At 42.4% G+C, this 13,092-nt stretch overlaps 1 protein-coding gene and 1 long non-coding RNA gene across 2 annotated transcripts; one reads left to right on the top strand and one right to left on the bottom strand.

The window, feature by feature from the left end:
- Window positions 1-919: 919 nt before the first annotated feature.
- On the bottom strand, window positions 920-10,529 carry Kah (Kahuli). Its single transcript, XM_018007902.2, has 3 exons — window positions 9,708-10,529; window positions 1,980-2,427; window positions 920-1,918 (listed from the first exon to the last, which is right to left on the bottom strand). Exons 2-3 carry the CDS (start codon window positions 2,420-2,422, stop codon window positions 1,063-1,065), a joined length of 1,299 nt encoding a protein of 432 aa, XP_017863391.1. The 5' UTR covers window positions 2,423-2,427; window positions 9,708-10,529; the 3' UTR covers window positions 920-1,062.
- On the top strand, window positions 2,427-2,964 carry LOC149268939 (uncharacterized). The gene is made up of 3 exons (XR_016269596.1): window positions 2,427-2,560; window positions 2,647-2,734; window positions 2,811-2,964. It is a non-coding gene; the product is annotated as an uncharacterized LOC149268939 (long non-coding RNA).
- Window positions 10,530-13,092: the final 2,563 nt, after the last annotated feature.

Raw genomic sequence — 13,092 nt, 5'->3', positions numbered from 1 at the left:
TATATATGTGTTTGCATATACAATATCTTTGGTCTGTTTTAGCTGTAGTTTGGATTTGTGTAGAGTATACAAAATGCAGTGTGCTTTGCTACAACAAAATCGAGAAAGGAGGGAAATAAAATAAGAAATTGAGCAAATTATAAACAATAGAAGTAATACAAAGAGAGGCACACAAAAATGTGCAAAATAATAGAAAGATTTGACAACTATACAAAATACATATGTATATATGTATGTATGCATGTATATTAGATATAGACATATGTATATTTGTATGTGTGTATGCGTGTAGAGGCTAATTAGTGTTTTGTAGTTATGTCAATTTGTTATTGCACCACATGCGGCCGTAAAGTGCTTAAAAATAACGCGACACATGCCAGACCCGACCACCCGAACACCTGCACCCGGCACCCGAGGCAGGAGGTCAGCTCGGCCCGGCCCGGCGCATGGCGCACTCTAAAGATACAAGACTAGAGATTCGCTCGTTTCTTGGACTTCCGTGCCGAAAGCAGGAAATCGCAATGCCTTACAAACAAAAGAATTCTAATTACTCTGTAAGTATATATGGCAAAAATAATATTTATATATATAAGTGTGTGTAAATTCTAAAATCAGTGATATATATAGCTTTATATATATATATATAATGTGGTTTAGTGCTAAAAGAAAAAATACTGGTTTTATGTTTTTCGCAAGTCTCTAAATCCTCGTTACAACTAGGCGTAGATCGATTGAGTTTCTGTTTCTGTTTCAGTTTCAGTATCTGTCTGTGTCTCTGTCAGTGTGCGTGTTTTTTGATTGATTGGAATCGTCTACTCTCTAACGGTACTTTAGCTCTTTTTCGTATTTATCACATATTTGTTTACTACATAAGCTCCTAGAAAATCGAATGCAAAATGGGATTTTTTTTTGGTTTTGGTTATGTTTTTGGTTAAATATTTTTGGTTAAGGTTTTTGTTTTTTAGTTTTTTGGTTTTGACTTTGGATTTTTGGTCATCTCCAAATTGTAAATCTCTGTCTCGTTTGTCTTTTTACAGTCTGCTGTTGGTGTGGTGGGCGTGGCTAGGCGACCATTGCATAGTTGCCGGTCAGCTCGAAGGGACTCGTTTTGGCCGAATGCGTGAAATTGTTCTTGGGCGAAAAGTCGACGGGCTGCTCCTGCTCCTGCTGCCGCTCTCGGTTCCTATCCGCATCCTCGCCAGCCGCCGGCTGATGGGCATAGGCCTGATGATGAGGATGATAGGGCAGCGCTAAGGGCAGCGTCAGCGGCAGCATCTGCTCCTGGTAGATTGCACTCGGATGCTGGAGCATTGTGGGCTGCAGCAGGCCATTGCGCTTATAGCTTTCGTAGTGCTCCAGACGACCGGGATAGCCATAGGCCAGAGCCTGAGCCTGTGCTTGGGCCTGGCGGCGATCCTTCTTCTGCAGCAACTTGTGCGCCAGCGTTGACTTTGCCGAGTCCGGCAGAGCCGCTGCAGAGGCAGCTCCTGCTCCTCCTGCCTCCAGTTGCTCCGACTGCTGCTTGGGCAGTGGCAGCACTTGGGTGGCACGGGCCGGCGCCTCGCTGCGATTCTTCATGCAGGAGGACTCTTCGTGCTTGTACAGATAAGACTTCAGGGCGAAGGCCTTGCCACAGCGGGCGCACGTGTGTGGCTTGGTATTCGAATGGGTTTGGATGTGGGCGCGCAAGTTGGACTTGTCCGCAAAGGCCTTGCTGCAGACGATACACTTGAAGGGCTTCTCGCCCGTGTGGGTGCGTATGTGGCCTTGCAGCAGCCAGGGCCGCGAGAAGCACTTGCCGCAGTACTGGCACTCGCAGCCCTGGTTGTGGGTGCGCACGTGCATCGAGAAGGCGGGCATCGAGACGTAGACCTTCTCGCAGAATGGACAGTGGCGCGCCTTCTTGTCCATGATTGACCTGGGCGGGAAGAGAGCTCGAATAAGTCCACGACTATTGTAGATGATGGAGTCAGGCTCACCTGTGTGTTTGTCTATGGCGTGCTAGATTGGAGGACGTGGAATATTTCTTGCCACACTCGGGGCAGATGTGCTCATCCTCTAGCAAGCTGCCGTTGATGCTGCTGCTGCTGCTACCGCCGGCCTGAATGGCTGATTGCTCGCTGGATTGGCTGCTGCTGCTGGCGATGCTGGCGCAGGAGTTCGAGTCAGAGATGGTGGAGCGACGCAGTTTCCTGCGGTCGAATACCTTGTGGCTGTAGGAGTTGTAGGTGGAGTCATCATCCGACGAGGCATAGAATATGTTGTTGCTGTTGTTGCTGTTGTTGTTGCTGTTGTTGTTGCCGGCCATGTTGTTGCCTTCGGCAGCTGTGCTGAGCGGTCCAGCCGCCAGTGTCACATTCGCCAGTTGCGTCAGATTGTACAGCTCCTCGGGTATGGGTGTGGCCAGCTGATCTTTGCTCATGGCGTCTGTAGTCAAGCAGAGCAAAAGAAAAGAAAAACAAACAATAAATTCCATGTGACGTATAAAAAGCATAAAGCAACCTGCTAATGCGCAGCAGATGCGTCACAATTAGCCACACAGCATCAACAAATATAGCTAGTAAGAAAATTCTAGTCGGCATTGCCCGACTAGCAAATACCCTGAGTCTTTCTGAATTCCTTATAACACTACATTATTCTATTTAGACAGGTCGTGCCAGCTTCCACTTCTGGGAGAGTGCTCTTTAGCAGCGGAGGCAAATATTGCATCAGTATTCATCAAGAGTCATCGGAGGTAAGTACAAACCTATCCCAAGCCTGTGCGGCTCTCTTGCAGCTCTTGTATTCTAAAATGTATTTTATGTTTTCAGATTATAACGCCACACAGCTTTACATGTCTATATGTATATTTAATGTTAAATAAGGCCTGTACATACATACGTTATATACATATATATTTCTAATGTAGATTTAAATCCACACAAACTATGTAAATTTAAAAGCAATAAATAGTGTTTGTCAATAATTAAACTGTTTTTTTATTTAACACTGGCATTTTTGTTGTTGGCAGTTAATGTTCAAAAATTAACCGTCAATTATATGCATTATGCAAAATATCGTTGCATAACTTAGGGGGCTTACGGCCGTTGGGACCCATATTTGAACTCACTGCCATTTAACATAATTATGCAAATGGTCTGTGAATTAACAGTACATCAACAGTATACGGTTACTAAACTGTTAAGTAACATTTTTCACTCTACTGCTCATTTCTGTGAGCCTGGTACTTCGTGAAATGCTCTGTTCCAGTGTGGAAGCACCAGGCGTACAGGAATGAGTAGTAGGGTGAAAAATGTTACTTAACAGTGGGTCAACGGAATTCTGTTAATGTACTGTTAGTTAACATAATTCTGTTAGTTACCATAACAGCGTGCTCACAGTGTATTGTTGACTAGAATTGGTTAGCCTACTCAGCATTTCTATTCGCCTGGTACTTTACCAAATTTCCATTCAAATTTAAACGGCCCAACGGCCACAACAGCAGATCTGCGAGGCTGCCATGATGTTAGTTAACATTTCAGCGTGCTCACAGTGTGCTGTTAACTTATTGTTGACTAGAATTGGTTACCCTACTCAGCATTTCTGTTCGCCTGGTACTTTACCAAAATTTCATTCAAATTTAAACGGCCCAACGGCCACAACAGCCGATCTGTGAGGCTGCCATGATGTTAGTTAACATTTCAGCGTGCTCACAGTGTACTGTTAACCTATTGCTAACTTGAATTCGTTACCCTACTCAGCATTTCTATTCGCCTGGTACTTTACAAAAATTCCATTCAAATTTAAACGGCCCAACGGCCACAACAGCCGATCTGTGAGGCTGCAATGATGTTAGTTAACATTACAGCGTACTCACAGTGTACTGTTAACCTATTGCTAACTAAAATTTGTTACCCTACTCAGCATTTCTGTTCGCCTGGTACTTTACAAAAATTCCATTCAAATTTAAACGGCCCAACGGCCACAACAGCCGATCTGTGAGGCTGCAATGATGTTAGTTAACATTACAGCGTGCTCACAGTGTACTGTTAACTTTTTGTTAACTAGAATTGGTTACCCTACTCAGCATTTCTGTTCGCCTGGTACTTTACCAAAATTCCATTCAAATTTAAACGGCCCAACGGCCACAACAGCCGATCTGTGAGGCTGCAATGATGTTAGTTAACATTACAGCGTGCTCACAGTGTACTGTTAACTTATTGTTAACTAGAATTGGTTACCCTACTCAGCATTTCTGTTCGCCTGGTACTTTACCAAAATTCCATTCAAATTTAAACGGCCCAACGGCCACAACAGCCGATCTGTGAGGCTGCAATGATGTTAGTTAACATTACAGCGTGCTCACAGTGTACTGTTAACTTATTGTAAACTAGAATTGGTTACCCTACTCAGCATTTCTGTTCGCCTGGTACTTTACCAAAATTCCATTCAAATTTAAACGGCCCAACGGCCACAACAGCCGATCTGTGAGGCTACAATTTTAAATGTTAAACGGTTTCTGTCGACTGGTTGTGATTTTAAAATTCCATTATATGTTTAGGCAAATAAAGGCCGTTAATAGACTTGGACTTGGGAAACTCTGCTGCTATTGCCAGTTGCATGAGGATTTCGTAAATTTAACGGATTTTGGGCTTCTTGAAGCTACGTGATATGCTGTAACCAAGAATGTGTGAGTCACTGACTGATAGCTATTGTGTACTTTCCGCCTGTTACATAGACTTTCGCAAAACCATTATACCCTGATTTCTTAATTTCATGTGTTCAGGGTATAAAAATAAAACATATATCTATCTATATATATAAATATATGTGCGATGTCTGTTAGTTATAAATATATTTTTGCTACTATTGCAGAAACCAGACTGGCCAACGGTTAGGTGGGCGAACAGAAACAATAATAAATGGCCTGGCTTTCGTGCTGGCCTGTGTATAGGGTATGCAGAATTCGTTGAGCTGCGTCATTTCTTTTATTTATATTTCATCAATTTATAATTAAGGACGAGCCAAGAGGCCAGCGTGGCCAACGTTGTCTGCATCATCGTCGTCACCTTGTTGCCGCGGCTGCTCACACACACGGGGCGTATGATTAACGTCAGCGCACAGCCGGCTCTGGCGCACTTGTTGGCTGCATTTTCTTCTACTTCTACTAATTTTTTTTTGTTTTTGGGTGCATCTGCGAAATAAATTCACGTCGCGCTGCGCATAATTTGTGCATGTTGTCTTGGCATTGATTAATCTCGCACGTAATAGCAACCATCTCCAACAAACGCAGTGCTACGTAGCTACGCTAGGCTATCCACCCATCTATCTATTTTATCTACCATTGCGTATTTATATTTAACGTAAAAACACAAACAAAATATGATAAATCTACACATTTCAGTTCTAGAGATCCTAAGTTTTTGGGTCCTTTGTATCCCACAGGTTTGCCTACGCAGCATTCTAATATTAATATATCTAATATCTTAAATCTAATTAAAATTGTGTAAATCCATAAATTCACTTATTTGCTTACTGAAGCTATTTATTTTTATCTAACTTTCTCTACATTTACCTATAAATTCACATTTATCTATCCTATGCAGTTCTATTTATATTGATTAACTATTTATTGATCTGAATTCTATTTCTGTTCAACTCTCAGCTCCTATCTGCTCCTTTGAGGTTTTTATTATTTCTACGAAATCGTTTTCAATTTTTTCTTAAATTTCTTTAAAAAATTATAATGGTTGATATTCCTCGAATCATTCTAGATTCAGGTGGCACTCGCATACCCTTATATATATAATTAATGTTATACGATGAACTATTAAAATTTCCAGGCAATCAAATTTTATATTTCCGATCTCACTTCGTCGTTGTTTATTGTTTAAAGTTCTCTTTCTCTCTCTATCTTTATGTTTTCGTAATCGTCTAAATAATCGATTAATGCCTATTGCCACAACAACAATAACAATAACAAATATGAGATGACGGGGGCGGGGGTGGGGCTAGCGTTGCGGAGGTCATGTGCACCTTGGATTTGTTTGTTTTTCTTTTTCTTTCTTTTTCCGTTTCAGACTTTCTGTTTGGCTCGGCCTGAGGCCAGCCGCGTGATGTAGGCGTGGTGCCCGTCCGCCTAGATCTTAACAAAGAACTAGTGGGCGGCCATTTGGCCTAAACAACTAGAGACTTTTGCAACCTGTTGCGTCTTCTTGGCGGCCAGTTCCCAAAAGAATTTCTCTTTTTGTTTTTCTTTTTAAAAAAACATTTGAAATGAAATTCATTTCGTAGAGTACATTAAAATGTTTGTACCCATAAAAATAATTCCTTGTGCAAAGCGGGAGAGGAAGAGGAAGGGACAGGGACAGGGGCAGCGGCAGGTGGCAAAGAATGTGCAGCTTTAACTACAACAAAATCGACTCATAAAATATTAGCTATGATCTACACCAGACAGTTTGTATATACATATATATCGGTATAAATATATATCGTATATATACATATTCATAAATTTGTGCCTTAACATTTATTTATACTTTCAATAAGTGTAGAGACCCTGCAGCACCCGTTGATGAGGCACAACCACCTGGTAATTTTCGCCCATTTAGCCAGCATACCTGTTCCACAGAAATTTCTACTAAATTATTTATAGGACTTTGACTGAGAGATTCGGCTGTTGTTGTTGTCGTTTTCGTTGTCGTTGCTGGGGGCTTTTTCTGCCAATTTCATGAAAATTGGAAACAAAGCTGACAAGTGGGAAATTTGTGGCTAGCTATGAATGTATTTTGCTTTTGGCTTTTCCGAGACCTCCTCAATGCTGTGCCATAATTCTGGTCGATGTCAGTTGAGCGCGAAAGATGAAGATGAAGACGAACCGAACAAGAAGCACCAGTCCGAGAGTCGCATGTTTCTATGACAGGCCGTTAATTAATTATTCGTTGGCCCGTGCTGCGATCGCAGATCGGTAATCGCAAATGACATCTCAAAGAGCAGGAAAAGCGCTGCTGCTGCTGCTGCAGCATTTAATGTTAATTGGCGCAGGCCGCCACAGCCAGCAGCACAACTATCAGCACAGCAGAGCAGAGGGGTAGGTGCTGCTGCCCGCTGGCTGCTGACTGCTGGCTGGGGCACCTAGCATGTAATATGGGCACATGTTGCTACCAACTCAAATCGAACTGCATTAATTTGGTTAAGACTATTTAAAGCTGATAACTGTGGAGCTCAAAAGCCTAGACGGAGAGACAGAGAGGGAAGACGGCTGTAGATAAGAGAAGTTAGTACGGGAGAGTTGGGAAAGGGTATCCAGAGACAGAAAGGAGAGTAGGTGAGGGAGCAAGAGGAGAGTAAGTGTTAGAGAGAAAGAGAAATATAGAGAGAGAGAGAGTGTGTATCATAATGAGATAATGAGCTGCAGCGTTTCATTGCTTTTCAATACCTAAACAAATAAGTTCTGTTCTGCTTAATAGACTCGACCGCCTCTTACGCATACGAATCCATTTTCTGCATTATTAACGAATAATTTATAAAATATGTTTTATAATGCGAAATAATCTTGAATGATAACATCCCACTTATTAGCCTGTTCTGTCATGGCAGGCAGAGAACGTATTTAACAGCTCCACCACATGCTACCTTTCATCAAGTCAGCCCCCACAGGCCCCAGTCCACAGCCCACGGTCCACGGTCCGCGGTCTGCGGTCTGCGGTCCACATGAGCCAAAAGTGTTTCGAGTGCATTTTGTAAACTCGACGCACAATGGACATGAAAATGCTTTTCTTTTATTTGTCTTCTATTTTCATTCTGCTTCTTTATTCTTTCCCATTCTCGTACATATATATTTACGGGCAAGAATCTGCGCAAAATGCGCTCGGGCCGAAGAAAGTTCAAAGTCCTGTTAATGTACACAAAGCAAAGAAATGTTAATGGTTGACGTGGCTGAGGGGGCGTGGGGGGAGAGGGGCAGAGCGGCGGCAGGGGATGGAGGCACCACTGGCCTCGCTGGCCTTAACAGTATTGGCTCGGTGGCTCGGTGGCTGCGTGCCACAGACTCGAATGCGCGTTTCGGCTATTTATAGAGGTGGATAGAGCAAGAGGGTGAGAGAGAGCGAGAGCGAGAGAGAGTTACAGCCAGGGCAGGAGGAAATACACGCATAGTTTACATTTAAGTTCAAACTTGAAAAAGATGCAAGATGCACGATGCACGATGCACGATGCACAATAAACAAATCGCTGGGCAGTGCGGCGCCTGCTGTGCCGGCCTAGAAGTCAATGCCACGGCAGTCGACTGACTGTCAGCCACACACAGGACTTGCGCCACACTCGCACACCTACGCGACTTCCTGCCTGTTGCCCCTTTCAGTTTCGAGTTGATCTTTTTGTTTATAGCTCCATCAGCGCTGGACTCATTGCCAGTCACATTGGGCACATGTTTACGCCGCCTAATTATAAACAAAAACGGGACACAAAGGATCTCTGAGCTATTTAAATACATACATACATGTATAAACAGTATATGTCAGATTGATGTAAATATCTCATCATCCAAATACAATTAAAGTTGGTTTATCGGTTTGCAGCTGATCTGTGATCTGGTCAATCTTCATGTACGCATGTAGATCGTATAAATATATAATCCTATATACATGAATATATATAGAATATATGTATGTGTTCTTTACTCAACGTCCTTTGAGTGTCGTTAGATAACCTGATTGACTTTTTATATGGATCATTGATATAATACTTGTGTTTCTTATAGATACTCCTTTTTGGTTACTACTAACAATACTATTCTACTACTAGTAACTACTACTAATACAATGAATATTACTAATATTACTAACCCTACCAATACAACTAATAGTATTAATCCTACTAATACAACTAATATTACTAATCCTACTAATACTACTAATACAACTAATATTACTAATACTACTAATACTACTAATACTACTAATATTACTAATACTACTAATACTACTAATATTACTACTACTACTAATACTACTGATACTACTAATATTACTAATCCTACTGATACAACTAATTTTACTAATCCTACTAATACCACCACAACTACTACTTTTAGTACTACTACTACTAGTACTAAAAACAGTACTACTAATACTTATACTTACTACTAAAACACGCGCTTTGTTTTCCAAATCATTTCCTTCAATTCTACGCAGTTTTTGTCTGATCAGCACGGCGCATGGCATGACTTAGCTGAAATACAGCTGGCTATATGACATATATACTCTAGCCTATCTATACTCTGTATTCTTTAGTCGAGATGTTTACGCAACTAACGTGAGAGAGATGGCATGTAAGTTGTCAACAGCTCTTTCGGTTGTTGTTGTAGGGCAGTTTCTATGAGTGCAACCCATCTGCTTGGCCCGATCATTGCCAATGCAAACACATTTCTCACGTAAATGTCAAAATATCAAAGAAATCATAATATTAATTTAACAAGTGTGGCCCGATAGTTCTCTCTCCCTCCCACTCCCTCTCTCTATGGGATAATTAAAAAGAAAAAATCATGTTGCTCATCTGCCAAAAGATTTGTCTTCAGTATATAGTATAAGAATAGCCCAGAGGTTTTGCCTATTGGAGCAATTGTGTAATTCGCAAACGGGATAGACACAGACAATAGGCACACCCTATACTAGAGATAGGGATATAGACATGCAGATATCTACATATCATGCTAGATGGATACTCACCCTAACTGTAAGACACGCTGTGGATCAGGAAGTCAGCCCTGCGTGGGGGTTAACTGAAGCGTGATCGTTCCAAATGGATGTGAATGGATCGTTGCTGTTGCTTGGCGCTCAATATAGACGATGATTCAGCCGAATGTTTGGTGTCGAAGCGAAATCAATATAATATATCACCACGCACAGCACTCGGCTCCTCCTCGGCCCCTGCTCGGCGCTGTCTGATTGTTCTTGATTCACGATTTGCACGAGCTTTTCATCACAAGGAACAACAAGAAGATACAGATACAGATTGAGAACGAGATACGTTTAATGCACAAGTGTTTTGTTTTCGGCCCGACTACTTAATCGATCCGCTCCGATCCAATCCTCAACTATTGCTGTTGCGGATCACTGGGCAGGCAGGCAATGGTTTGCACGGTGCGCGCACTCGCTCTTTATAGCTCTCTCTTTCTTTATTATGTTTTCTTTTCTTTTCTTTTGGTACGAACGCAGCGAGATCTCGGAAAGAACTGAACTTTCTTGGCGATGGCACTTACAGTTTTTACATCTCTGCCGCTGCCGCCACGGCTGCTGCTGCTGACGTCGAGGAGGTGACGATGCCTACGCCGACAGCCGACAGCCGACAGCAGCCGACAGTTGAGAGCCGACAGCTAGCAGCTGTTTGTCCGAGGATCGGCCGCCGAATGCCTCTCGGTTCTCCCCTTTGGAACAAGTGTGTGCGGTTTAAAAATAAATTGAAAATAATGTTTTTATTATGCTCCCTCTCCCACTCGCTCGCTCGCTCGCACGTTCGTTCGCTCTAACTCTCCCGCTGCTGTGCCGTGCACATTTTCCAAAAGGGAAACACACACACATCGAGAGAGAGACACACACACTCACGCATCTATTTGCCGTGCTTGTGGCTTCGGCAAGGACCACTGCGCAGAATTTTTCTAACGCAGCGTCAAGTTGGCAGCCAGACGACGGCAGCCAGTGTCAAAAACCTCACAGATCGCTGCTGCCCCCATGCCGCTACAAGGCATCTCTCGAAGGAGAGCGAGAGCGGGAGAGAGAGAGAGAGAGACCGAACGCTGCGGTTGGCAGCAATTCCGCCGGTTCAGATTCAAATTCTGGGCTGTTGGTGACGCAGTCGAGCAATTTGGCATTTTGAAATAGCTGTTTGTACTTTTTGCGTGGCCAGCCAAAGATAGATTCGCTCACCTGACGCCGCTAGCCCACCGCCCCCCGCCCGCTCGACGCCGCCTCCCGCACGCCGTTTTCAAACGAACGTCTGCAACACAGGTGTTGTCGGCAGCTACTCTCAACAGTTGAGTTGCTCAAGCGTACTGAACTTAATGTCGCTCTGTCAGGTGTTGCCACGGCAATGGGGCTCTGAATTGGGCATAGCTCTTACGTATTTGCATATCCTATAATCAAATACCTGCGTACTACGTACGTACAGATCTGTTTGAATTCTCTATGATTTATGTCTCTTGTTGTTGCCTTGATTTGTGTCTGGTTCTAAGTGGATTTTGTTGTTGCTGCAAGATTTATACTGTTGCAGTTGCAGTTGCACGCATTAAATATTATATATAGATCTTTTTACAACTGACTGCAGGAACTCAAGAGATCTCAAAGTGAAAATGATAAAAATTGTATATTTAGATAAACAGAGCAACAAGCTGCAGTAAAAATTTTATTGATACTTTTTCGAAAACATGTAATTTACATATTGCAAAGAGGAATTCCTAGTTCATTTCAAATTACTATTTCTATTTTATGCTTTCAAATAGTATAAGGATCAATATTCAACGTACTCGATAACGATCAATGGGATCTTTACAATGCTGTCTGTCGTTGAGAATTTTCACACTTTGCTGTGGCTTCGACCCACGCAATACGAAAACAAAGGAAATCGAATTGGCTTGCAGATAAAGCTGTGCCATCCCATAGCTCAGGGTGTTTTGCTGTCTGGCGCCAACATGGAAATGCAATTTGAATACAAATACACACATACTTACGTACGACATGTGTATGTATATGCTCGTATATAGAGGGTCAAGTTAGGCCATGCGCCATGCATCACAGTAGCAGATCAGCTTTTGGACCAAGAAAGTGGCGACAAAGCCGAGTGGTTGCTGGGAAGCGGGGGCAGATGGACACTTGGAGGGGTGGAACAGTGTGACATGTGCTAAAGACATCCGTGGCAGCTTGCGTCGACTTTAATCACGGCAATTAATAAAAGAGAGTCGCCTGCTGCCACAAAGGAAGGAAGTATCAGAGAACTAGAACGAAGATGCAGAGAGGTGGTGGGGCGGGGGGACTGTGTACAATGAGCTGAAAGTTACACTGCATCACCCGGAGCGCTGAGTTTCTGGAAAAGTGAAACGCTACTGGCGGCCATAAATCTATTTTGGTCCTGATTCCTCAGCCAATCTCCCACTGCTCTCGACACTCGCTAAGGCCAGGGGCCTCACTTGCTGCGCAATTGCAGTTGGCGATGCCGAAGACTCTTCTTATTTTTAACTCCAGCCTTTCTTTGCGTAGGTAAGATGCAGTTGGAGATGCTCCCATAAATCCCACATAACAACGAAGCCAAAACAGAGAAGAGCGAGCAGAGGGCTGCGGCAGAGGCAGAGGCAGGGGCAGCGGCAGGCAGCTTTTCCAATTATTTACAGAGATAAATAAAGCGAAATCGCCTTAATGTGAAATTCAACAGGCAGACAAAATGAAAATAACAACAACACAAATATTTCGCATTTCGCTGCTTATTCATTTCTTTTTTGTTTTGTGTAAATAATATTATAATCGATTTCAAATGAAAGAGTCTTTAGCTTGCGGTTCCATAAATTATCTTGTTAATCTTTTTCGAATTTCTCAGAGTTCGTTTGCAGCCCATCACAATGGGTAAAAAATGAAATTCCTCTTTTAATAGGATTGATCAACTTCGTAGAACATGTTGTGAGGTTCAAGACTAACGGGGCAAGGCTATGTAATTTTATATAATACAATATATAATATAAATATAATTTACTTGGGTGAGAAAGCAAAATATATATATTTTTTTAATATATAAAAATTGAATGCTGGTAACAAATAGTTTTACATATATTTACATCCTATTTTGTGTGAAAAGCTGCTCAGATAGCTCCTATTTCGTCACCCAATTTTTTCATTGATCACTGCGTCCTGTTTACCGTAGTTGTTGCATTGTTTAAATTATTGAACAATTAGTCAAAACATTTGTTTGTATCTGGAAAAACGGATTGCTGCGTGTCGGATCTGAGAAGTGGTCGACCCTCGGAGCAGAGCCGGATATGCTTGTAATTCCTGCATTCGAAGTCGAATTTCAAAGAGGAAAAGACAAAACATCATAAAGTTCTATTTTTAATAACGACAGGCGATTCAA

Source organism: Drosophila arizonae, chromosome 4 (assembly GCF_054131065.1).
Source record: "Drosophila arizonae isolate 15081-1271.41 chromosome 4, UAZ_ARI_1.0, whole genome shotgun sequence".
Classification (NCBI taxonomy): Eukaryota; Metazoa; Arthropoda; class Insecta; order Diptera; family Drosophilidae; genus Drosophila; species Drosophila arizonae.
Note: the sequence above shows the minus strand (reverse complement) of the source record. Positions and strands in the feature narration are given on the sequence as shown.

Coding starts and splice junctions, on each gene's coding strand:
- Kah (XM_018007902.2), bottom strand. CDS start 2,422: ATGAGCAAAGATCAGCTGGCCACACCCATACCCGAGGAGCTGTACAAT. Junction 1,919..1,979: donor CGCCATAGACAAACACACAG/GTGAGCCTGACT, acceptor CTTCCCGCCCAG/GTCAATCATGGACAAGAAGG.